General features: G+C 34.6%; 2 protein-coding genes across 3 annotated transcripts; one reads left to right on the top strand and one right to left on the bottom strand.

Moving 5' to 3' along the window:
- Positions 1–241: 241 nt before the first annotated feature.
- Positions 242–10,484, bottom strand: LOC143923117 (uncharacterized). Of its 2 annotated transcripts, none has more exons than XM_077446637.1 (11): positions 9,143–10,484; positions 6,954–7,051; positions 6,705–6,863; positions 6,516–6,629; positions 6,285–6,435; positions 6,068–6,213; positions 5,865–5,979; positions 5,701–5,789; positions 5,437–5,625; positions 5,235–5,351; positions 242–5,160 (listed from the first exon to the last, which is right to left on the bottom strand). In XM_077446637.1, the coding sequence occupies exons 1-11, from the start codon at positions 9,279–9,281 to the stop codon at positions 358–360; spliced, it is 6,120 nt and encodes a 2,039-aa protein (XP_077302763.1). In that variant the 5' UTR covers positions 9,282–10,484; the 3' UTR covers positions 242–357. The 2 variants fall into 2 exon arrangements, with proteins under 2 accessions (XP_077302763.1, XP_077302764.1); XM_077446638.1 differs by having other exon boundaries at positions 5,701–5,777.
- Positions 10,485–14,605: 4,121 nt separating this feature from the next.
- On the top strand, positions 14,606–25,137 carry LOC143909125 (leucyl-cystinyl aminopeptidase). Its single transcript, XM_077427025.1, has 22 exons — positions 14,606–16,384; positions 19,572–19,661; positions 19,846–20,028; positions 20,104–20,295; positions 20,374–20,543; positions 20,614–20,729; positions 20,809–20,916; positions 20,990–21,062; positions 21,142–21,287; positions 21,375–21,454; positions 21,537–21,798; positions 21,868–21,961; positions 22,042–22,191; positions 22,265–22,353; positions 22,424–22,584; positions 22,659–23,057; positions 23,130–23,310; positions 23,402–23,623; positions 23,694–23,820; positions 23,891–24,036; positions 24,720–24,912; positions 24,994–25,137. The coding sequence occupies exons 1-22, from the start codon at positions 16,279–16,281 to the stop codon at positions 25,135–25,137; spliced, it is 3,432 nt and encodes a 1,143-aa protein (XP_077283151.1). The 5' UTR covers positions 14,606–16,278.
- Positions 25,138–26,643: the final 1,506 nt, after the last annotated feature.

Genomic DNA, 26,643 nt, shown 5'->3' with positions numbered 1-26,643 from the left:
ATATACATATACATATATATTTATAAATATATACGTATATGTATATATTATGTATATTATATTAACCTATAGAAAGAAGATATAATTCAAATATCAAAAAATAAATTGTGTGCCGCCCCGTTAGCGGAGACGACGATTTGTAATAAATTATTTGATCAGCGATTTATCACACGATCCTCTTTAAATTTATAATTTAAGTATGTCTTACTATTGTCACCCGTCCTCCACGGACAGACAAAATATAGATTTAACACATGTATAATATACAATATATTTAAGACTTAAAACAGAGAATGGCGTAAATATTATGTAAATATCACATCAGTACAGAAATTGAAAATGTTTACAGTTCGTCTGTTAAACTTTGTCTTCGTGCTTGGACGCGTCTGCAGCCTCGGCCGCAATCTCCGAGATGGATGCCAGAGATGCGAGGCTCTCTTGCGAGGTGCAAGGGCCTAGGCTTCTGGACTCGCTCGACGAGAACACCTTCCTGAGGGGGAACGTGTCTCCGGCGTCTTCGGATACCGATCCTAGCGACCGCACACTCTCTAGCGATTGACGTTTGGAGTGTGCCAGATCTGCTATCTCGTCATCGTTCATGTTCAGCGCGTATAAAGAGTCGCGTGCCATTTTTCCCAGGGTGTTGATGGGCGACCTCGATTTACCAATTTTGCCACGGTTGGCCAGGTTGTCGGACATGCTTTTGGGACTATATCCGGATATACTCTCGGGAAGACTGCCGCATCGAATCGGCGCATGCTTTTCAACGGAACGGCACGATTCGCTGTCACCGATTTTTTTATGTTCAGGTATATCTCTAGGTAAGGAACAATGTTTTCTTTCATTGGACTTCTTCAAAATAGAAATTGGTTTGAAACCGCTTTTGTTATCTTTAAATCCTTTCTCTTCCATTTTTATCACTTTAATTTCTGACGACTCTAGTATTTCATCTCCCAAATTATCTTGTACATCACAAGAACCACTGTTTTGTTTTAAGGCACTAACTTCGAAAGTAACATCGGATTTTAAAATTTCAGTTGTATTATCACCTTCTGCTGGAACATTGATGGTATCGTTTGTGTTTATTTCTGATAAATTTATTACGTCGAGAACATCTTTACCTTCTTCTATGGGATGATCGGTTATATCAAAATTGTCTATTTTATCTTGAAGGTTGTCTTCGTATTTCTTTTCATCTTCTGAATTTAAATGTACAGAATAATTGTCTTCAATATTTTCAAATGAAACTCGGTTCACGTCATCAACAATATCACAGGAAATTTCAGGAATTAATTTATAATCAATATCACGCAACTCTTCAAAATTATCAGGAATTGTAAAAGCAGACTCACACTCAACTACCATACATTGATTTTCATTTTCTAAATTTTTATTGTTAGAAAAATCGGTGTTGGTATCATTCATTTCATGATCTTTGTTAATCAAATCGATTCCGACTTCAATGTTTGTATCATCAATACCAATATTTAAAACGTTTAATTTTTCGCTCGACATACTATCGACAAAGTACTGGTTGTTATCAAACAAATTTGCATTAGAGACATCGCTTATATCTAGCTCCACCTTGATATCACTATCGCTACATATGATGATTGATTCAGATTTCAAAGATTCAGTCTGGTCTACGTTAGATTCGTTATTGTATTGCTTTTCTGAAATTCTGCAAAATAAATCATCATTTTTCCGTCTTTCAGCCAGCTCTTGGACTAAAGCTTGCGTGTTGCTCATACTGGACGTGAGTGTGTTTTCAGGACTAATATTTTCTTTAATTCGTTTAATTATTCTACTCGGCAGGTTATCTATCGACGGTCCCGATTCGGGACTCAATTGTTTATCATTAGGCGAAGTTTTATTTTCCAAACCAATAGATTGCTTCAGTATAGACGGTGCGATTCTAGCTGAAGGATTGTCGCTAAAATCCAACGATTTTTTATTTAGTTTGAAGCAATTATCAGATGACGAAAAGTCATTTTTAATGTTTTCAATATCTTCAGTGGAGATTACAGTGCTTTGCATGTCTTTATCAGAAGCGAGCAATAAATCAAAATCTTTTGACAGGATGTTAGCTTCGTTTAAAGATTCAACGGACTTCGTACTTAACACTATCGTATTCAAAATATTATCATCAATTTTTAAACTAGGGTTTTTCAATGAAGGACCATCATCAATGTTTATTCTACCGGGGGTTGCATCTTCGATGTCAGCGGTAGCGGATTTTGGTACAGCAATAGATATTTCAGATACCTGGAATTTTTGCGCCCCATTTCCTTCATTGGGATTATTCGTTTCTTTGTCAATTATTTTTGATTCAAACGGATCCATGTTAATTAATTTAAACTCAGCTGCAATCAGATCTGCAGGAAGATTGGCCACTAGCGTTGAATCTTTACAGTCTGGATATATATTCTCCGCATCTTCAATATTTACAATTGGATTCATATCATGCAACAGTGCACTACCTCCATCAAATTTTAATGTAATGGTTTCTGTCTCCATCTCCAAGTCTTCAACTTGAATATTTTCATTACTGGGTAAAATTGCGTCGTCTATTTTAGACGACTTGATAAAGAAGAAATCGGTAGTTTCCTTTTTGATTGATTCATCATCTAGTATTATATCACATCTATCAACGCTCTGAGACTTGAGGTTTTCTCCGTCAGGATTGAGACCAACATCGTAAGCACTTAATACTAATAAATTATTTTGTACTGCATTCTTAGTAATATTATCCTCATCAATGAAAGAAAATGTGGTAACATTCTGTGTAAACACATTCATTTTTTCATCCATATTTGATTGTACCATTTTATTATCACATTTTGAGATATCTGCATCCATGTCATTTTTGAGTCCAGACTGCAACTCTTTAGCCCTCACATCAGCAGTATTGCAAATATCGCCATATATAATTTTTGGATGTTCAACAGACACATCTTTTGATTCAATTTCATCTAAGTTATCACAGGGTAATACTTCATACTTTCTTAATCTACAAATGCTCTCATCGTCAACTGAAGTTGAAGTTAAATTATTATTACTATTTTTTGGAATATTAGAAACCATAGCTGTTGCCGAAGTCAAAGAATCATCTTGTAGCTGCTTTTTCTCTATAAGTTTGACGGTATACTCTGCGGAAATGGAAGATGTCACTCTGCCAATATTTTTTTCATATTCACTATCTATATTTTCAGTGTTCTTTGGTTTTTCAGCACCCTGGCTTTTGATAGTCAAAGAGCTGGTACTGCCTAGGTTCCATGGCCAAAACGAACCAGATAAATTGGAAGAAGTTTGTGAATCTCGTCTTTGAGTACTTTGAGTGTCCATCTTCTTTTCACTGTTGTCAACAGTTCTAGAAAATATACTACTTGGATTTTGAAAAATATTTAATAGCTTTTCAAGACTCGATTGAGCTTTTTGCTGTGGCAATTCTTCATTTTCCTTTTTCTGTGAACAAATCGAAATTTTTCTAGTTCGTTGTTTTGAGCTTGAAGACGGAACATCCAATAGACTTGCTGTTCTTTTGGGAGTTTTACAAGATTTATCAGAGAAACTAGTTATTCCTTGTATCTCTAAGGATGATCCGATCGATCGCATCATTTTGGATAAATTGGAGTTGTCTGTAAGAGTGCCTTCATTAGATGACGTCGAATCATTAGTTGTTTTTGGTGAATTATCCGATTGAAATATACCAGAATCTGCAGAATCGATGAGGCAGTTTTCTTGAGTTGAAAAAAATTTCTTAGTACCATCATTTGCACCTGGACTTAATAAGGTATTTCCAATAGATTTACAAGAATCTAGGGAGCTTACACTAGCTTCTAAACTAGTGACAGATCCATGCAATTTCATATGTTTTCCAAATATATTTGGAGACACACTTTCGTTTGAGGAGACGGAAGAATTTAAGAAAGATTGGTTTGAAAAATGGAATATGTTTCCTGAGGAAACTTCAACTGGTGCACTTAAATCTAAACTGCTTTCATTTGATGATGATAAGTTACCGCGTTTTTGAATTGCTTTATCTTCACCAAAAACGTCATTTTCTTCGGAATCTAAAGAAAACTCTGTAGAAAAGGCTTGTTTTGAAGCCGGTTGCTTATCAACAATACTAATTTCAGTATCTATATTGAGTTCTAAGGTGTTAAGAGATTCCATTGAGCTGCCTGATATATCCAAGCTGGAACTACTATCATAAGCATTATTTTTTCCTTGAGGTTGCATAAGTCTTGAGACTTCCAAATCAGGACTGTCCAAACTAGATTCACTTTTATTTTTCTTTATGACATTGAATGTTTTCTTCGAATTGCTATTATTCAAAGATGGTATTTCACTGGTAGAAAATACATCAATTTTCTGTTGGTGCCTATCGTCATCTAAGTCTTTCATTGAATCCAAATCTTGAAAATCTGTATCAATTTTATTTGCACATTGATCCGAAATTTTCAAACTGTCTTCATTTTTAATTAAATCAGTAGATACAGCTTGGGACTGTGTCTTTGGTTGTTTTTCAGAACCTAAAGAGTAGTTTATTATGACATTTTTATTTCTGTGTTGTGCTATTTCAACATTCCTTACAATGCTAAATCTGCTATTTGGACATTTTACAATTTTTCCATTATCAGTTTGACTCGATTCATCAATCATAGGTGTCGTTTCTTTAGTCACATTTTCTTCTGGACCATGAACTGATATTGAAGGTGGTTCTTGGACTGTTACGACTCGAAAGCGCGAATTTCCAGGGAAAAACGACCTCTGGCCTGGAGGTGTGGACGGGCTTGGACTTTGTGAATTTCCAGGTGAAGAATCACTAACTCGAGATACTTGAAATCGACTTCGATGTGAAGGACTAGGTATAGGACTGCTAGCTGGAGATGGTATAGGGCTCGGCGATGGAGATCGTAAGCGACCAGTTGAAGTTTTTGGTGGTGACAATACTGGTTCTGGTAATGTTTGTAATGTTTGACATGTCAAACTTATTTTTCGAGTCGTAAAAGAAGCAGCGCGTCTTCTCTGCATTGAAGTAGAATCATCATCGTCAGCAGTCAATGTAGAGGGATTTAACTGGGATTCATTTCTCTTACACAATGATCTAATTTCTGATACAAGACGAGTTTCTTCTAAAGGTTGCTCTTTATTAGGCTAAATAAAAAAAGTATGACAAAAGTGAGTATCAAATTGAAACTATATGTATTTAAAGGTGAATAAGATAAAACCTGTGAGGGAGGAGCATCATCAAGATCTATTCTTGTAACAGAATGGTTCTTTTTAAGTGCAGTAGCTAACGCTAGCAATCCTGCCATCTGCAACTTGTTGTCTCTGAGATCAATTCTCTGAAGAATACAAACCGTTATTACAGTATACTATTAAAGATTAATTCAAACAAAGGAACATAATAAAATATATATATATATATACTTGTATCACAGGGTTATCTTCTATGACTTCAGCTATAGCTATAGCGGCTTCAGCTCCTAATTTAGTACTCTGCATGCCGAGACTGAGCAGTGAGCGATTTTGTTGAAGGGCACTTCTAAATCTATTAACAGTTTCGCCGCATAAGGGATTTTGACCAATATTAAGCACTTCTAACGATCGGCACCGGGACTATAACAAATAAACGTTGTATGAAAACTGCTAAACACCTATGAACAGACATATCATACTTACTGCACAACTTACCAAAGCTTTGCAGAAGTGATTTCCACTATTTCTTGTGAGATTGTTATTCCATACAATTAATACTGCTAGCCCTCGATCTAGAACAGATCCTACATGGAATAATAGTATGGACATCATTACATATTCACACAATTATAAGTAGGAAAACTCATTTCAATAATAACCAGAACTGCTCGATTGAGGTGAAGACATGGGAGAGTCACTGCTTGAGCTGCTGGATGAAGATTGAGCAGACGACTGTTCCGCTAAGGCTTCTGCAATGGCTTCTATGCCAGAATCCTAAAAACATATTACATACATACTCAGTAATAGTATATAAATTTCAATATACATACATACATGTTTTAAATATATATGTAATTATTACCTGTATATCATTGTTACTAATATCGAGCAATTGTAATGAGGAATTTGATTTTAGCATTGATCCAAGATGTTTAGCGTCAGAAGCTACCAAATGGTTGTCTCCAATATGCAGTTCACGAACTGACTTGTTTTGCTTCAAGAAACCAGCTAAGTAATAAAGTCATAAATTAGTCACAAACTATAAATTTCTATCAATCAATTAAAATCTTGATAATTACCGAGACACAATAAGGGAGCACCGGCAAGACGTGACCTCTGAAGATGTAAGCTACGTAGCGAGCAGGCAGGACGCAATCCACGTCCTAGCACCGGCACCGAACTCTCACTTAGTGACGTATCTCTTATTTCCAATTGTTCTAGCCATTGACACTAAACAATCAACATAAATTCAACGATTTAATTACAATTCATATACATATTATGTTTTCATATCAAAATTATATTTTCACCTTGTGAAGCATTTTGGAGCATGCTTGCCAGGCTGGTATGCCCAAACCCTTATTTCCTGAAATATCCAATTCGGTTGCGCTTTCATAATATTCAACCATATCAAAAAGAGCCACCTGAAATATATTTTTTATTAATTTTATCATTTTAAATGTACGTATAATGTGTCAAGGATGAGAGAAGCAACAAACGGCGGCATCATCATTTAATTGGCAGTCGTGTAGATCAATCCTTTGAAAGCGAACTTTTTTGAGAATGGATTCCAAAGCTTCACAAGCGACTGGTGTCAAAGCACACCCGGCCAGTGTTAAGGTTCCCTGTCGGCATGACGCGCTCACAACTTTCATTTCCTGGTTATTAAAATAACATAATATGTCAGTAAGGACGCTTCGAACGATTCGTTCAAATGATGTTTCAACATTAGTGTATAATGCACGTACTTTTAGTTGGTCCATGACACTCTCTATAGCAGCGGTGTTGTGTTTTCGGCATGATTGTATATATCCAAGGACTAATTCTTCACCAGAAGTCTCCTCCACTGAAAAAATTCATAATACTGGTAATTCACAATGTTCATAGGCGTATGGATAATATACGTGTAGTTCTATAGTCGAATTTTCACACAATTGTAAAGTAAACATAAATTTTGGCCCGCGTTCAATTGCATAGTGCCAAAGTGAGAAATGTGTCATTAAACATTCGTGCCAGACGGCTGGGCGTCTTTCGTGAGAAAAATCAAATGGGAGCAATCCTATCATTCGGTAATGCTTATTCTGAAGTGACACAACAGATAATATAGGCATATAAATATATATGTGTGTATGTATAAGTTATCAATCTCCGAATACTTTTCAGTTTTTTTTGTTAAGAATTTATTATGTTACGACGTATGTAAAAATCTATGATTAAATATTTTCATACTAGCTATGTATATACAGGGTCAACGAGAGGGGGGGGGGAAGCTGGGGTAAAGTTCTAGGGCCTGGACTACTCGAGGGGCACCTTATCAGGACAATCGACTGACCGATATTGATATTTTATATTATTCTACATACATATATTTATTTAATACTAAATGTGTATTATTTTTCAATCCGCGTATTCTTTATGTCCATGTGAAATCGTACCTGTTATATCATACTTTCTTATCCAATTATTTAAAAAAATTAACAATCAACATATACTAGTAGTTCTGATAGATTTTTCGCATATTAAAAATATATCTCTAAGATCTTATATTTTATTTATCATAGGGCTCAAAATCATTTTTCCAGGGCCCGGGATTCCTCTCGGCAGCCCTCGTTATATATACATAAAATATGTATATTTAAGTAAAAAATAAATACACATAATATAGGCACCTTGAAAACAAAATAGATTTCATCTTTTTATTCTTATATAATTATAATTTAAAGGTCAAAGCAATTACACGTGTTAGAATAATTATAAAATAAACAATTACACATGTAAAATTGAACAATCAAAAGAATGTATTTTAACAATATAAATACAACAGAGATGCAATCATTCTGTATGATCGAAGATAAATTGAGCTACATTTATCGTGGAGGTCAAAAGATATTACAATTTAAAAGAAAACGTATGTTAACATGAAATGTCAATAATCGCCATGTTCAGTTTATTTGCTTAAAGTTTCATTTCTCATTCACAATGAAAAAAGATTTAAAACTCAAATTTTCAGAGAAATATAGAATTCAGATATACACTCATAATTTTTCATTTTGTTGTAATATTCAATAGGACCCACTTTATTCAATAGGTCTTTGAGAGTTTCGAGTATCAATTATCACAATTTAAATTTATCACATGACTCATACGATCGAGAATAAAGGCGTATAATTTCTACAATGTTTACCGCATTTCAATGCGCCGATACCGATTTGAATATTCTTGTGAGCGAATGTCGAATGGGAAATTATTGCACTATCGAGAACAATGGAGCGCTAGCTAAATTATCCACGATGACTTTCAAAAGATGGACCGAACGCGAAATGAAAATACGGGTTGAAAGGTTTCATAAACAACTCGATGTTGAGACAATGAGATTTTTGTTCCTCACACGTTTCTATACCGTTAATGTAAATTGGGGTCAAACTCTACGGCCAATCTTTGCGATCTAATAGGACACGGGTAACTCGAGCGCGACAATATCTCATAGATAGTTATTGAATATCGTCTTAGATATTCATTTGAATGACTTTGTATGTGATATGTTTATTTTTTTAAACAATTTGTTTATATCATCATTGTATACATTTCTATTGGGAAAAATTCAAATATGAACGTTTCGGTGGTTTGAATCATATCATTATTGAGCAATATCAATATTTTTTTGTGTGCCTAGATTTTCGAGCATAATTGATCTATGAAAAAAAAACAAAAGAAACATTTCAAGCAAAATTAAAACGTGTTTTTGTTTTAATTTGAAAAATAATTTGTCATTGTTCTGTGTAGTGAGTGATCGATTAATTTGTGTTTGAAAATTGACGTTTGTCGACCATGACCTATGTCGTGTCGAGGATAAAGAAGTGGTGGTAGGTGACAGACGGGTGGTAGCATTGGTGTTGGTGTGGTGTGTTGGTGTGTTGGTGTGAGTGAAGAGTCTCACCGTGCGTCCAGGGGTTGTCAGGCTCCAAGTATCCAGTGACGAGCGTCGCCTCGTCGCGGAAGGTCACGGTGCGAGGGTTGTTGCGGGCGGCGGCGGCGGCGGCAGCGGGGTGGTGTCGGATGGCGGAAGGGGCGCGCATTTCGGCGGAGCGGGGAGCGGCGACCCCCTCACTCCGACTCACACACCTTCCGACGCCGACTCCGACTCCGACTCCGACTCCGACTCCGGCTCCGACTCCGACTCCGACACCCGCGACTCCCACACCCACATCTCCCGACTACGGTCAGCCTCGGCCTCGGCCTCAGCCACACCGACACCACTGCCACATCTGACGTCAGACTCCTCGCTCCCCCACCCCGCCCCTCCCCTCCCCTCCCCTCCCCTCCACTCCACTCCACTCCACTCCACTCCACTCGACTTCACAACACACCACACCGACACCACTCTTTATGTAACCGAAGATGACGATGGCGATAGCGAAGACGAGCGATGAACCGCCGCCGACCAAACTCGTCGATCGACGATCGGCGATCGGCAATCGACGATCGGCGATCGCACACAATCGCACTCCACGCACACCGACACACCGACACACCGACACACCAACACACCGATCTTCCGCTACAGATCACACTACTGCCAACCATTTCGTTTCCGTGCCATTTCATATACTTTTTACATTATTATAATATAACCACAATCTTTTGTCGCAAGACAATTCTTTATTATTACTTTTACTTTTCATTTCAGCTGTTCACAATCTACGTTAATCAGATGAAATACATCACACATGATACTTCACACATCATAAATAAGATTGTCGATTTCCAACTAGAAACCTATCCACAAAATCCAATTGGAATTTTTTTTAAATAACACTAAAAAATTTGGGGAAGAAGGAAAATCGAATATATAATGCGATGATTATAAACGAATAAAGTAACAAAACAAAACAGGTTTTAATAAATATGCCACTAAAAATCAACATTTTTTTTTTTGAAAATAGTGTAACGTACGCCGCGGATTGAGCGAATTGCACTTAGACCAACGGATATCTGTTATCGGATTAACTAAATGCAGGCACTTACTTCCAAGGATTATATCTGGACTCTAAGTGCATTTAGGCTAAACAATGACCCTTATTAGTTATTTCTCAGAATCGGTACGGGGCGACCCATTGTCGTGGAAATACATATCCGAATACGTGACTATACAACAGGTAAACAGATTAGGCGTCCTGAGAGATCTACCCTTTATAAGGCGGTACGTAGGCGATATCAGGTCATTCTGGACTGAACACTGGCAATACGTGTACCTCCTGAATCATCAATAAATGCTGTGAAACGACTGTTGGCCTTTTACTTGGATCCTCCACCCACCCCTACGCAACAATAGTATATCAAACTGATATTGATCACAAGAAGGGGGGGGGGGAGAGTTATTTAAAATGTGACATAATTTAGACAAGAATAATAAAAAGTATATGATATAATGGGTAAACGGACTACTAGTCATATGTAAACCAGTCACAGGACAACCGGTCGCTCTAGATCGGTCACACGTAATCACCCGTCACACAAAAACTGGTCACACAAAAACTGGTCACACCCTAAAACTGGTCACACCCTAAAATCGGTCAACCAGTTTTCTCGTGACCGATTTTAGGGTGTGACCAGTTTTAGTGTGACGGGTGATCGATCTAGAGCGACCGGTTGTCCTGTGACCGGTTCACATTTTACTAGTAATCACCGAACCGATATAATGAAACAACGAAAGAAGGAACGATAAAATAAGATATATCAAAGCAACCTGAAGTGACCATTATTAACAGTTTCACACGTATCAAGATCCGTATTGACAGTGTAATAGGTAAGTGTCAATATAATCAGTAGTTTATCCTAGCTGTTTTGAAATCGACGATACTAGAATCACGATTCGTATCGACTGTGCATCATTGGCTACGTTTACACTACCGATATCTACACCCGATATTTTCGAATTTTCCATATCCAGTTCCCATATTGCAGCCTGTGGTTGCTATTTAGGAACTGGTTATGGAAAAATTCGTAAATATCGGGTGTAGATATCGGTAGTGTGGACGTAGCCATTGAGTGGAATTGATTCAAAATCAGATCACAATTTTTTGACGGGACGGGATTGTCACTGGACTTAACAGAAAGAAGCTAATAAAAAAGAGCTGAAATTTATAGACGACTCATTTTATACTCTCGGAACAGTTTTAGTTATAATCATTTAAATCTTTTAAAACTTTAAAATCATTAAATATAATTTAATTCAATTCAATTAAGTCAAAAAATTCGAAATATCTTTGACGGATTGCAATATATACATACATATATGTATATATATATTATATATGTACAAGTAATAACCTACTAATTTAATATCCCACTACTTTGTACTAATAAACAAAAATTCTAAAAATTTTTATATTAAATATTTACTTAAACGAAAATATTTTATGATTTTTCATATAACTAAATAAAAAAAAATCACGTCTACTTTCACGAATTATTCTATTGGTAGCTATAACTATTTTTAATTGTAATAAATCTTCCGAAAAATACCCCGATAATACGAATTATACTGCATGTAGTAATGCAAATTTTTATTTACGTTTTGAATTTCAAATCGTGCTTTGCAATCCCAAAATAATACATAACATTGTATATGATTGTGACGATGACTTATTCATATTTCGATGTAATACTACGGGGAAGAAAATCAAAATTTACATTTCAACTGAAGAGTGCTAGACGAAAATACGCAGATAACGATATAAAATAATTGCATTGCCTCTCTGTAGTCACCCCGCTCGTCTCTGCTATCGTTGCCATAACAACCGACCATATTTATACCGAGGGGATTGGCCCACCGCACCCACAACCCCACTCGTCGAAACCACCTCATAAAACCTCATGGCCCTCAGTGGGATGGGGGAGAGAAGGCGTCTGATGCCAGGTCATTTCAATTTCAATCACATGTAGTGAAATACGTAGGTATCGCAATTCTAATAAGAATCTATGTACCTAAATGGACTATTTTGAAAAGCATGGTTGATGATTACAATAAAAATTAGGGGACTGAAGTTGATTCACCGACTGTGTTTATATAGAAATACTAACCTTAGTTTATTATTTCGTTTTGGATTTGCTTACTTACAGAGGTTCATTTATTTGATCATTATCACGGTGACCGGAAAAATGCACTAGAGATACATAGTTGCACTCTCGAGAAATCCAAACTTGCTCGAGGATCGAGGAAAAAGATGCTCAAGGAGAACTAACGCAATAGAATTCCACAAAAAGCGTTAAGAGGTATTTGTTTGTTATCCATAGGGTGCTAACCATTTTTTGTGGAGTTCTATATATTGCGTAAGTTCTTTTAAGCGCCTTTGAAAATAAGGTCATTATTTCTCTATTCAACGATATTGGGTTTTGCGAGAAATAATCTCGGATTATTTCTCATAAGGTGACGATTTTATGTGTTACCAATAGGTATCTATCCTCACATATGTATGTACGGTTCCCGGAAAGATGCACCAAATTGCACTGAATAGTAGCGCAGTTTTGAGAAGTCCTAATTTTCAAAGGCTCTCAAAAACAACTTACCCAATAGGTACCCTCGGATAACATATAAATACCCCCTTGACGCTTTTTTGTAGATTTCTATTGCGTTAGTTGTCGTTTAGCGTCTTTGAAAGTTTGGATGTCTCGAGAGTGCAACTATCTCGAGTGCATTTTTCCGGTCACCATGTATGTACGTACATACATATATGCAGGGCCGCCGAGAAGAATCTCGAGCCCTGGAAAAATAGTTCCATACCCTATGACTAGTCTTCGGCGGTGGAGCGTGCTTTTGGAACAAAAAATCGGAGTTTTGAAGCTATTTTCCAGGAAAGAGGGCAAACTACAAAGCTAGATAGCAAAAAAAAAGGTTCATCATAAAAATGAACAATGGTGCGCAGGGTTGCGCTGAAGCTTACCTATGACTAACAAATAAAATCTTATAGATATATTTTTAATATGCGAAACTAATCTATTAATAAATCTATCAGAACTATTAGAAAAAAAATAGCTACATATATGTTAAATGCGATTCCACATGGACACAAAATAATGCAAGGATCGAAAAATAATAAACATTTGGCATTAAAGAAATATATGTATTTTTTATGTAGAATAATATAAAATATCAATATCGATCAGTCGAACGTCCCAACTCGGGGCCCCCCAAGTAGTTCGGGCCCCGGAACTTTAACCCCAGCTTCCACCACCCTCTGGGCGGCCCTGCATATGTGCAGGACTTTTTTTGAAAAAAAAGGTGCCGGAACTCATTTCTTGTCAAGTTTTTTATTAAAAAAAAATTATAATAAAATTGTACTATATCTTATATATAATTTTATATCTTGAATATTCTATATCTTATTTAAAATATTCGTTTGAAACATAAAAAAAATGCCCAAAAAAGGTGCCGGAACGCCGTTCCACCGCGTAACATGGGAAAAAAGCCCTGCATATATGTAAACTTATGTATTTCAACGCTAAAATATACTGTGTATGAATCTACTGCGTAAAAATCAATTATAAAATCTTGAATAAATTATATTCTTAAAAAAATTATAAGCGTATTTTACTCAATTAAAGACAGCGACCCTTGGCTTACAAACAACTGTCACATATTCTCACACCGTTTCCACCCTACAGTAGTCGCGATCGATCGCTTTCACTGAACAATGTTTCTCAAAATTTCACGATGACATCTAATTTCATATAAATATATGGCATTTACGATGCCGAAACTATACCAAATTTTTTCGAGAATCGTATAAAAAGAATAAATCTCAGTTTGCAAATTGAAACGAACAAATACAATCTGTCGGGAAAAAAACGACGATTCATTAGGAAACAGTAAAATCAAACAATCGAATTTGTACTACATGTATCTAATTCAATTAGTTTTTTTCTTGCAACGATAAAAGTTGAATTGTATTTGGACGATGCGTTAGTCACCCTTGCCACGTCGTCCCTCCCCCGGCTTTAGGGTGTTATACCCCTCCCCGAGAGCAGGAGCATCCAGGAGCAACAGTCTTCACGCCGGCACCCAAAACATTGCCGCGTCTCGTTTCGTACGTCTCGCTCGTTAATAATACAACACATTGTTTATACATATTCTGCACGCGAATCTAACGCAATTTATTCCATGTCTGACTTTTATCGGATTGAACGAGGATTTCCGTGTAATATTCGCCAAGTCACGACGACACGTGCATGAAATAGTAGCAGGTGGTTTCGCTCACGCAGACACCTGTAGATAAATCTATATGCATAACATAATTAAAATTGTGATAATATTTTTATAATTGTGTGGAATAACTAGTGATATATACATATATTTGGATATATACCTACATACATATAAGTCACTGAGAGTGACGAATTCAATCGATCTGTGTTTGGATGTGTAATTGACAGTCAATAATAACATCTTATTTATGTTTAATTAGTTTTAGTATTGTTTTGGGTATTTACATACATACATATATTGCATGTACACCGAAAAAAACGTTATTTTGATTTAATAAGCTCAATTAATTTTGGCAAAAATTGTGAATAACACGTCGTATTTGAAATTATTGAAGGGGACTTTCGGTGTTTGATGAATAGTTTTCGCTTAAGTTTTCCAAATTTGATTTCAAATAAATTTCAATTCTTCTTTCAATTAATTACGATTTTTTTCATCTAATTTTCGAATAAGAGATTGCATTTTTATAAAGTTTCTTAAATGTTATTTACGACTTATGAATACTGCAACCAAAAATTGTAAAATTGTAATAGTTTAAAGTTTTTCGAGAAAAATATGAGATTATTTCGGTGCGACCGGTTTGCATTTTCACGATTCTCAGAATTTCTAAATTGGTATTAGGATTAATTATTTTACGAGATAAGCATTAATTATTTTAAAAAATGTAGTAAGAATGGGCATTTAAACGTTTTGTTTAATATTTTAAAGCTTAAAAATTTGTAAATGATCACAATATTTTTCGTATATTAAAGATATTACCAGGGTTGTGGAGTCGAATCAAAAGTTACCGACTCCGACTTCGACTTTATTTTATGATTCGACTGCGACTCCAAACTCCGACTCCAACTTTAACGATTTTAGTAAGATCGACTTTTCTTGCCAACGTATAAAATTGTTTATACAAAAAATAGATTTTCAAAATATAAAAAAAATTAAAGCAATTAAAAAAATCACTAAAAATCGACACGTAACCCAATTTATTGAATTATTGGTAATAAAATTGGTATAAATAAATAGTAAGTACATTCACAGTGTATGTGTATGAATTTTATATACAGATAAATCAATGGGAAAAATGAGAATAAAAAAATAGTATGAGACGGAGGAAACAATCGGTTTTGGTCACAAAACATCAAAATACATGCACTTCAACGATTTTATTTACATCATGATTTTTATAAAGCAACTATAAAATTTAAAATTTTTAGTGGATTTACTTAATTAAAATTGAAGTCTAGAATCTAGTTGACACGTAATACTATTAATTGAAGATAAAAGGAGACGGAGTCGGATGATTTTTTTACGACTCCGATTCCGCTTGAAATGTCCGACTCCACTAGTTCGACTCGACTCCACAGCCCTGGATATTACGTAGTTGTATATTATGTACCTGTATATTACGTACCTGTACAAAATAAAACATTTTTGAATATAAATGCATAAACTCCTGTTCAAGCAGACGAGAAATTTCGAAATTTAGAGAGTCGAGAAAACACGTATGAGATAGGAAGATTTATTGCTTATTACATCGGATTTAGATTTTTTTCGGCATCATATATTATCAGATATTTAATGAATAGCATTGAAACACCCACATACTACATGCTACGTATATGTAATTTAGTCATACGTATGTAGAATTTTTCGATTTTCAATAAAAAATATAAAATATATCTGTGCATAATATGTTACTTTTACAATGTTGTCAGTTGTGAATGAGTGAAAAGTGCAGGATTTTTCAGAATGTCACACAAACACTTTCACAAACCAAAACAGTGATTTGTATATAAGTGTGTAGACTAGTGGTGAAGATGCCACAGATAGCAGCAAAAGGTTCGCCTGGTGTGGAGTTATTGGAAATCATCCAAATGGAGCCACTGGGGAAGTTTAAAAACAATCATAATGGAAATGCAAAAGGTCAGATATATATACATATACCCATAACAAATACTATTTACATATGTATGTAGAATTGTAATAGTTTTGCTTGCGTGCTCTCCACAGTAAAAAAATCGATTACTGTACACAAGTTTAATACATTAAATGGAATCGATTAGGTATATCCATTCAATCATTGAAACGTACGTTTATATCGGTTATTGTTCGTAAAAGTAAATTCTACATTTTTATCTTTATTTATTTTCTAAGCATTGAATTTACTTTTCATTACCATTGGTATTACGCATTACGTATTATTATATTATTTTTTGTTTGCATAGAAATTCAGTATTTACGCACAATTTTGATAAAAGCTTTCTATCATTGATGTTGGTTTTCTATTTAGTTTCCGACAGCCGGAAATGACATTTTTTTTGTTGGTTGGCGTTGGATTTAGGAATGGATTTCTGATAAATGACGTATTATTTTCGTTAAAATTTTTGAACAAATTGCATACCATGCCTGGTATATCGTTTGGTCATGAATTTGTTATCCATTCATTATTGAATGGATAACAATTTCTTTCAAAAAAGTTTTTGGTTTGTAATTCGGATAATATTGAACTAAAAAAGATTCAATAAATATTTGCACTGACATCATTAAAGTTTTTCGACGGGAAGTGATACTTCATTTTAAAGGTATCCCCTTTTTTAATTTTTCTTTTTATTTGGCACATTCATAATTCCATGGGTGCTGTGCCCCCCCTCCTCCTTGGACGAATTTAATTTCATACACACACACTTTTTCTTTGATTTTTCACATTTAAATACATTATTCACAACAGATTTTGATTTGTATAAATATATTTTAGTTCATTCTATTTTAATTTTACATAATTGAACGATTATTTATATTATAAATCCTTACAATGTATCAAGATGTTTCAAGAAGATTTTTTTATGTATTGATTTTTTTTTAATTTGAATGCCCCCCTTGACCATTTTCTGCATTCTCTAGTGGGCACATTAGGTTCAGAATTTGTTGTATATTTCGCAACTCCTTTACAAAAAAATCATCCATTGAAATGTATGGTAAAGTACAACTTAACGTAACCTCTAATCTAGCCTAGGATTTAATCTGGAGAGAGGGAGAAGTGACAGGTTAAATATTTTTTTTTGGCTATAAAAATGTACCTGTTTAAGTCCAAGTGTACTTACATATATGTAGTTCGTTCGTGAACATACTATTTTATAACCAATCTGGCTAATTATACTGTACACAAAAGAACGAATTGACAAATGAACTAGTTTTTCCTTGCACAAACTAATATGCATAAGTTCATAAGTATTCTCAAAGATTTGCTCCATCTTCCATTCTGCTTTCGGTGTATGCGTACCCTGGGTTGAAATGTTTTCAAAATTAGCGGAAATGGGAATTACACCAATGTTGTAATGCAAAATCCGAAGGATTTTTAATATAAATGCTTGGATGTTCTGTCAGCTCAAAACTTTTGACATTAAAATTTTAATGCGACACCTGGTGGGAATCTATTTGAAGATAGCTTTTGACTTTTAAACTAAAACCTATGGTTCATGTGTTAAAAAAATGATCAGTGATCGATTCAGAGTTCGAATCAGTCAACATCTCAAGTTCGAATTTTCGCATGATTACAAAACTTTTGTTATTACGTACATATGTAGATAGAGTAATTAGTATGTTCATGAACGAACCGGGGTGAACACTTAGACTGTAATATATACATATATCACAATTCCTTTACAAAAAAATTTTTAATGAAATATTTAGTACAGTATAACCTAACCTAATCTAATCAAATTCTGGACTTATTCTTGAGGAGTAGTAAGTGTCAGGTTAATTTTTATTTTATTATAAAAATGTATCTAAAGAATAAAGTCCAGCTTTATATTCTTACACAAAAATATGGCGAATAAATCTACATAAAAGAAGCGATAGAAAAATATGAAAATTCATATACCTATGAAAGAAGATGGGTATTTCATATTGCCGCCCCTACTCTTTCGAGGTAAAAGGATGTCGCGTTCGAGTGTTTGCTATACATTAGCAGTAATATCGGAGTTGTTGTCCGGCATTCATCTCGTCGAGATCGTATTACGGCACCCCACGTAGGGTAGGATTCCACCATCCTCCTACCTCCCCCCACCCACTGAATCGAGGGGGTAGAGAAACCGGAAATGGGATGCGCGCGCACCCTCCAACATGGCTGAGCGGCATTCGCGTGTCCCACTTCCTAGTCGCCGACAACAACAACAATAGTCGTGTCCGTCCTCCTCGAAACGTTCACCGACAATATTTGGATCACTGCTCAATACTAGGATCCATGCCAAGTTTGGCAAGTCGGAACTGCCGGACGCAGCTGAAAGGGGTTTTGATGCAGTAGTGCTCCCCTCCCCACCCCCGCTCGTCCGGATAGCGTTTTCTGTGATATCTTGAATGAAACTCGTACTGTTTTCCCTGTTCCGTGTTGAATTTATCATCGGCCGGTCGTATTATTGATCGTGTGTGCCGGTACGATAAGGTTTTTCATTAACTTAGTGTTGTAATTAGGCGTTGTAAGCAAATAAGCAATCCTGGATTATTATGAAAAGAATTATAAAATATTCAGAGAACCAGAACCAATGGGTGAGTAGGATTTTCTATGTTGGGTTGTATGTGGTTGCTTGAATCGTTACGTATTATATTCAAAAAAATGTTCAATTTAGGAAAATATACATACATACATACATACATATGTAGATGGTGAAGCTTTTCCGGCTGCTGCAGAATCAATTAGTAATATTACCAATACGATTTAAACGAGGGTTTTTAATACCGGTAAAAAATTGACAGGAAATATGTAATGTTTTAAAAAAAAAATGAGAAGTATTTTATTTTCTCTATTTGGTCAATTCTGAAATTTGTATATAATTTTATACAATTACACCAGCTACATTCTCGTACTTCCTAAAATGATTATGTACATACATGTTATAGAAAGCTCATACATGAAGCGAATCATATTGAATGTGATTTTAATTTTAATTTATTAAGTCAATATTTTTTTTTATAATTATTAATTTAATACAAGCTGCTTTAATGTTTTTTTTATTTAGTATAATCTTCTGCTGACCGGAAATGATTTGTTACATTTTATATTTTAATTACAAAAGTGATGTTTAAAAATGAATATACCTATTTTAATGATTAGGTGGTGGAGTAAAGGACGGTAACTCTTGGAGGAGGTCGCACACTGGAAACATGTCCGAGCAAGATGTTGACGATGTGGCCTTCCTGACAGGTTTTTATTATCTTCTTTCAGATTCTGTAAAATCTTTTAAAAACAAATTCCAAACATAAATTTAAAGATAAAAATCAACACTCCCCCATATTTTCGTTAATCCGAGAGTGAAAACAGAGGGGTTGGTCCGTTTCAAATAAAAAGTAATGCATAATATTATACTTAAAAATCGTTTCTATTTTAGGGCCAGACTCACAGTCTTCTAGATTAGCACGTGAACGAGTCACTTACGGTGGATCTACTGGAGGAGGAACCGGAAGAGCTGTTGCTGTCTGCTCTCAAAGGAGAGCTCTATTACTAGCGTGTTCTGTGCTTGTGGTGCTTCTGACTGCTGCTTTAGTATTAGCATATGCGGGTCCTCAAGCAGGTACCAAACATAAAGATTAATTATAAATATTAACGCATGAGTTTTTTTAGTGTAATGTATCATTACCATTTTCAGAGTGTGGGTGTGCTGGAGAGCCACCAGTAGGAACGAAGAGAGGGGTCAGTCGTACTACCCCTGCGCCTACCCCAAGATTGGCAGTAGGTGGAACGCATTATCCATGGGGTGGCGCCAGGTTGCCGACATTTGCTGAACCCATTCGATACACTCTTTGGCTGCATCCAAATCTTACTACACAAGAAGTGAAAGGTAGGGGTTTTATTGATTTTTGAAGAACTTACCCAATTCTTAGTGTGGGTTTTATCCTGACTCTTTAAATTATTTTAGGAGAAGTTATAATAGAATTTCACATAGAAAAAGAAACGAATTTCATTGTTTTGAATGCTCGAGAATTAAATATAACTGATAAAATGGTAACCAGTTCGAAAGGACATGCTATGAAGATAGTGAAGTTTCTGGAATTCAAACCAGCCGATCAAATATATTTCGAAATTAAGGTAACATTGACTGTTTCTTATTAATGTTTGATATAAATTCAGCTTCTTTTGATTGATAATATTTTTAAAGGATAAGTTCAGAAGAAGAGGGAACTACACATTGAGTCTGCGCTATAACACTAAACTGGCTAAGAAATCAAAAGGATTTTTCATTGCCGATTATATGAATTCAGATGGAGAGAAAAAGTTAGTTCATTTTATAAATTTGGTAGTTATATAAATTTGGTTTTAATAATTTATTTATATAAATAATCGAAATTTATAGACAACTTGCAGCAACTAACTTCGGACTCACTCATGCTAGATCAGCGTTTCCTTGTTTTGATGAGCCGCAGTTGAAAGCAAAATTCAAAATAACTATCGTTAGAGATCGGTAGGAATAATTTCAGTTATAAAATGTCGAATGAATGAAATCAATCAGTAATATCGATGTATTTATATTTAAGGTTTCACGTTTCTTTGACCAATATGCCCATCGCAGCTACTGAAGAAGCTGGATTTTACTTGGGTCATCGACTTGTAGGTTTTATTTTGAAATTATTTTTATTTCATTTAATTGCTTGCATGTGTGCATTAAAAAATGCGATGTATATTTTAGTTGCAAGATGATTTTCAAGAGTCTCCAGAAATGAGCACGTATTTAGTTGGATTGGTTGTGTGTGAATTTTCAAGATCGGCTGCTTTAGCACCGAGAGGTACAAGTGTTAGTGTTTACGCAGATAAAAGACACACTGATTCAGCAAGGTAATATTATTTTATCTTTACTATTTTGAATTGATTGTCTTAATTATAATTAATTAATATGTGTCATATTAATTATAACATTTCTAGATCGATTTTGGAAAATGCCGTTGATATCATAAATCGCTATGAGAATTTCTTAAATTTCACTTTTCCATTGCCGAAGTTGGGTGCGTATTTTATTGAATTAACATGAAAAATAGTTTGTGATTAAAGGTTTTTACGATTAATATTAAATTAATTATACCTCAGATATGGTCATTATGGACAATTTGGAAGATACGGCAGAAGGTTGGGGTCTTCTCGGAATCGGTTCAAGTTTATTGCCAGATAAAAAACACCTTGAAAAACTGTTAGCTCATCAGTGGCTTGGAGGTTTGGTCACACCGAAGTGGTGGGGTTCACGTTGGCTTACTGAAGGTCTTGTAGCACTTCTTCAATACGCACCTAGAGAATCGTCTTCGATGTCCGAAGACGACGCTCTCTTATTAGAACATACTGTACCAGCTCTCAGGTACATTTTTGAGCAGTAACTTTTACGTATTTAAGAAAGAATATATAATATTTTTTGCCATCGTTTTAGATTGGATGCGCTTCCAACAGCACATCCTGTATCAATGATTGTTCAAGATCCAGAAGATATCGAAGCTGTCCAGGATGATCTGTCATATCATAAAGTATATGGTTTTTCTTATTCCTTGGGAGTTTTTGTTGTTAAATTGTTTAATTTTTATAATATAAAATAATTTAATTATAGGGAGCTGCTCTAGTTGGAATGGCTTGGGCAGCAGCTGGTAGTGGAGCTAGAATTGCATTGAGAGATTTTTTATCTCAGCATGCGCGATCTGCTGCTGATCCTAGAGATTTATGGAGATTGCTGGGACGAAGAGCCAGAGCAGATCTTCAGGTTAATATTAATCTGTGTCTCTCAAATTACATATATCACATATAAGTTACTAATGAATTTGTGCCATTAAAAGGTTGTAATGGAAAGTTGGACTGAACAAGCGGGGTATCCATTATTAACGATGTCTAGAGAAGGAGATATTGTCACCGTGAAACAAGAGAGGTGTGTGCTTTTATAAATGCTTACATAGCGTATTGATCTATATTTCTACTAATATTTTATTTTATTTTAGGTTCCTATTGATTGCCGATCTTCCACAAACTAATATAAGTATACAGACATCTCTATTGGCTTTAGAGTTATCATTGGTAGGCTTGATTGATCAATCGAATGATACAGACGTGTTTTCAAATACTACCGAGCTTCGAGGAATTATTGGTGATATAAACAGTGGTACGTTAGTGATTTTTTTCCAGTTTTATAGATTTTTAAATTATAATATTTTGTTATTTATTTTGAATTTTTAGTGTCAGAAAAACCAGAAAATGAAAAGGTTACTACCACCCCTAGTCCTCCACCAAAAGAACACATACATACACATAAGAAAGAAAAATCAAAATACAAGTATCGATGGTATGTTCCGCTAACTTACATTTTGGGACCAGTCGATAATGTGACAGATGCTAACGCTACTACTGAATCTCCTTCGAGCGAAGATTCAATTATTAGCACAACTATTCAGTCAATCAAAAATGGAGGGAATAGCAAGAAAAGTGATTTAAAGAATTTAAAACAAAGTCCTATCAGTCAAAATTCTACTCAAAGACCCGCTGAACTTCAAAAAGGTGGAAAGAACAAGAACGGGACTGGAAGTAATCCACCATATGGAAACGGAACTCACTTGATATGGATGAACATGACTGAAGGTTGATATATTTAATAATAAGTGTAGGTATACTTTTACAAACATAGATACATTATTTTGTATTTGTTTATAGTGAAATTTCGTGTGCCGGCTGGCGTACAGTGGTTAAAGCTGAATGCTGGAGGACGTGGCCTTTACAGAGCCAATTATCCTGAAACTGGATGGATTGCTTTGAAAAAAGCTTTATCAAGTGGGGGATTGACATCTCCAGGAGACAGAGCATCTTTATTGGATGATGCATTTACACTCAGTCGGTAAGTGTTTGAAAAAATCGAAATATAGGTATGTTTCATTACAATCACTAGAGGTATTGAAAATAACGGTTTCTTACATTAAATTTACTAGGGCGGGTTTGCTGAATGCCTCAATGGTTTTGGGTTTGTGTGAGTATTTGGGATCAAGTCCTAGTGCGGAACCAGCTCGGGCACCATGGCGTGCTGCTTTGGCACATTTGCAGCGTTGGACTGCACTTTTGGCAGGTGCTGCTGCTGGAGCACCTCTCAAGCGTCATCTCGCTACTAGGCTTGTAGCACCTGCTGCTAGAATGGCACTCGAAGGAAAACAAGGGTGAGTATTAAATTAAATATTTTACAAAACACGTTGGTTGATTTAACAAAAGCTTCATTTTGTTTTATAGTACCGTCGGAGGGGAGTTAGTTGAAGCTGCCGTAGAGTTTGAACTACCAGATGCTGTTGAAGCAGCAAAAAAAATGTTTGACGATTGGGTAGATAATAACATCACCATAGCTGCTGATTTAAGACAGGCTAGAAATTATTTTTAATTTGATTATGAATTTATAAGCATGATATGATAACTTGATTCGTTCGATGTAGGCTGTATACAGCGCTGGAGTTCGGCACGGTGCTGAAGACGCGTGGATGAAATGTTGGAAAGCATATAAAAGAAGTGCAGATCCGGAAGAACGTGCAGCCCTATTGGCTGCTATGGCGACAACCCCAGATCATTGGTTACTCAATAGGTATAGTTTGGTGCATATTCAATTTAATAGACTATTGGTTAGCATATAATGATTTGAAGAGTGGTCACGGGTTCCAATCCCACTGGTTTCTGCTAGCCAGCAGGGATGTCATTTGGGGGGGGCATGGGGGGGCACTCGCCCCCCGAATTTAGAAAATATAATGAATTTAATGATAAATGAAATACTATGGATCTATGAATGCTACGTTTATTTCTTATGTTAAGGGTAGCTTAGTGGCCAATAAAATAATCACTGCAATAAGCTACTTTGAAAAAAAAGGTTTTATGATTTCGAAGTAAGTATATGTATTTTGTTTTTTGAATGGTATGCCTTGGGTAAAATTCTTGGAATTTTTTTGACCCATGGAGCGAATTGTTAAAAAGGTCCGCCTTACTTTATTTTATCTAAGAAACAGATGTGTAACTTATATTTTTCTGAAAGTTCGTGTTTATTTCTTGTTTTCGTGGAAGGTTTAAATTAATATTTTACTGAATCGGTTCAATCCGAGCTGATTTTATTTCTCGTATTTTTATTTGCGGACGTCTAATCTCTCACAAAACAACGAATGAGATGGATTTAATCTTTATGTGTGACGAGCGCGGTCCAAAAAAAGTTTTAGTTAATAAATAAATAAATATATTTTACTTTGAGATAACATGTTTGAATGGTAATTTGTAATTTAGATATCTTCAAGCAACCCTAGACAGTCGATTAGTGCCAGCAGCTGATGTGAAAACGGTACTAGCAGCAACAGCTAGAAGACAACCTGGACGGCTCCTGGCGTGGAGACATCTCAGGACAAGACCGGCTCCACCACCCCCAGAATTACTTGAAGCTGTTGCTGAGCACATGGCCACTGCAGATGATTTCAAAGAGGTGTTTATACATTGGAATATGGCTCGAATGAAGAATGACCGTCACTTTTATATTCAAAAATGAATTATTTTTTATTTTCAGGTATCTGAATTTTACGCTGATATTGACGTAGGACCAGCACTAAATCGTTCTTTGGAAACTATTGCTCTCAATGTTGCCTGGGTGGGTAAAAATGAAAGAGATCTCTTAAAGTACTTGTCGGAAGCGGGTTCACACAATGAATAACTCTCGCAAAAGTACTGAAAATCTGAGAAGACTGTATTTTCCTATTCAATATATACATATGTATTCAAAATATATTATTCAAAATCGGGTTCAAAGATTCTCTTCTAAATAAAGGTACAACAAGTTTAGAGATTTTTTTAAATTTCATAAATATTATATTATAGATTTTCGTTTAATTTATTACATTTATAGAAGTATTTTTTTATTATTAACTTACTTGAAGTAGATATTTAGGTACGTTTATAAATGTTTTGCTAGACTAAAATTAGGATATAAAGACTCCATGGAATTCTTCTTATTCTGCCGTATGATAAGTATTTTCCATAATTTATACCTCATGTTGGAACTTTAGATACATACATACATTAAACTTCCATGATTATTATTAATATTTTTATTATTCTATTGAAATGGTATTATTTTAAGTAATGCATCAAATTTAAAAACTACTTATTTAATTTGCTATATAGGGTCATTTTTACATATCTCAATATTTTACGTATTTTTTTTTATTATCTTATAATTGTTTGAATAATCATGCTTGTTTCTTACATATGTAGTTTCAGCTAATTTAAAAACTGACAACTTTAATCTTAATCTTTCATCTCTCCTGTTCAGAACAAGTGACCTTAAATACATCAGTTGTAAATTAAATAAAAATGTGTATATAAAATGTATGGTTTCAAAAATACATTATACTGTATTGATGGGAGACATGTGTAATCAAAAATATTGATACTAAAATGATATTTTTGTTTTAAATTTACCAATTCACGATTCTTACAATAAAATTAGAGGGCGTAAATTTAATTTTAATTGACATTTGTTATTGGCTATTTAAAAAAACAGACCAATCTTTCAGGAATTAGTGAGATTGATATATTTAATAGACAAAAATAGCAATGATACATTTATAACACATTTTTTATTATTTTAAATATTTATTATTCAATATTTATCATTATTCATTATTACCATAATTTAAAATTCCTTTAATTGACATACGTTTGTGATATTTATAGTTGTGTCTAGGTTGAATAGAAAATAGTAATATAATATTTATAAAATAACTTTTTATATTGCGTCAAGTTTAATTTTGACCTATGTACAATTTACGCTTTCATTTGTTGATTTTATTGTTTTTAATTCGTTTACGTTAAATTTTTCGTTTATTTATTAAAATGTGTTAAGCGAGAAGTGAAATTTCTTCATCAGTAAGAAATATGGTTGTGTGAAATTATGATTTGCTCAAATAAAATGAAATTTAATTGTATTATATTTTATTAAAACGTTTAAACACACTTACTATAGATTATATAAACACTTGATTGAAAAATCAGTCTATTGCAAGTTCTTGCATTTTCACACATTGCTTTTCCAAGTTCAGGAAAGTTTTGTCAAAAATAGCAGATTATATTGGTATGCAATATATAACATGTATTTAGTTTGTGATAATATTTTTAAATGTATCAAATTTTTATCAACGTAAGCCTGTTCAAGGATTGA

This window comes from Arctopsyche grandis, chromosome 3, assembly GCF_051622035.1.
Source record: "Arctopsyche grandis isolate Sample6627 chromosome 3, ASM5162203v2, whole genome shotgun sequence".
Classification (NCBI taxonomy): Eukaryota; Metazoa; Arthropoda; class Insecta; order Trichoptera; family Hydropsychidae; genus Arctopsyche; species Arctopsyche grandis.
This window is presented reverse-complemented; position numbering and strand designations above follow the sequence as displayed.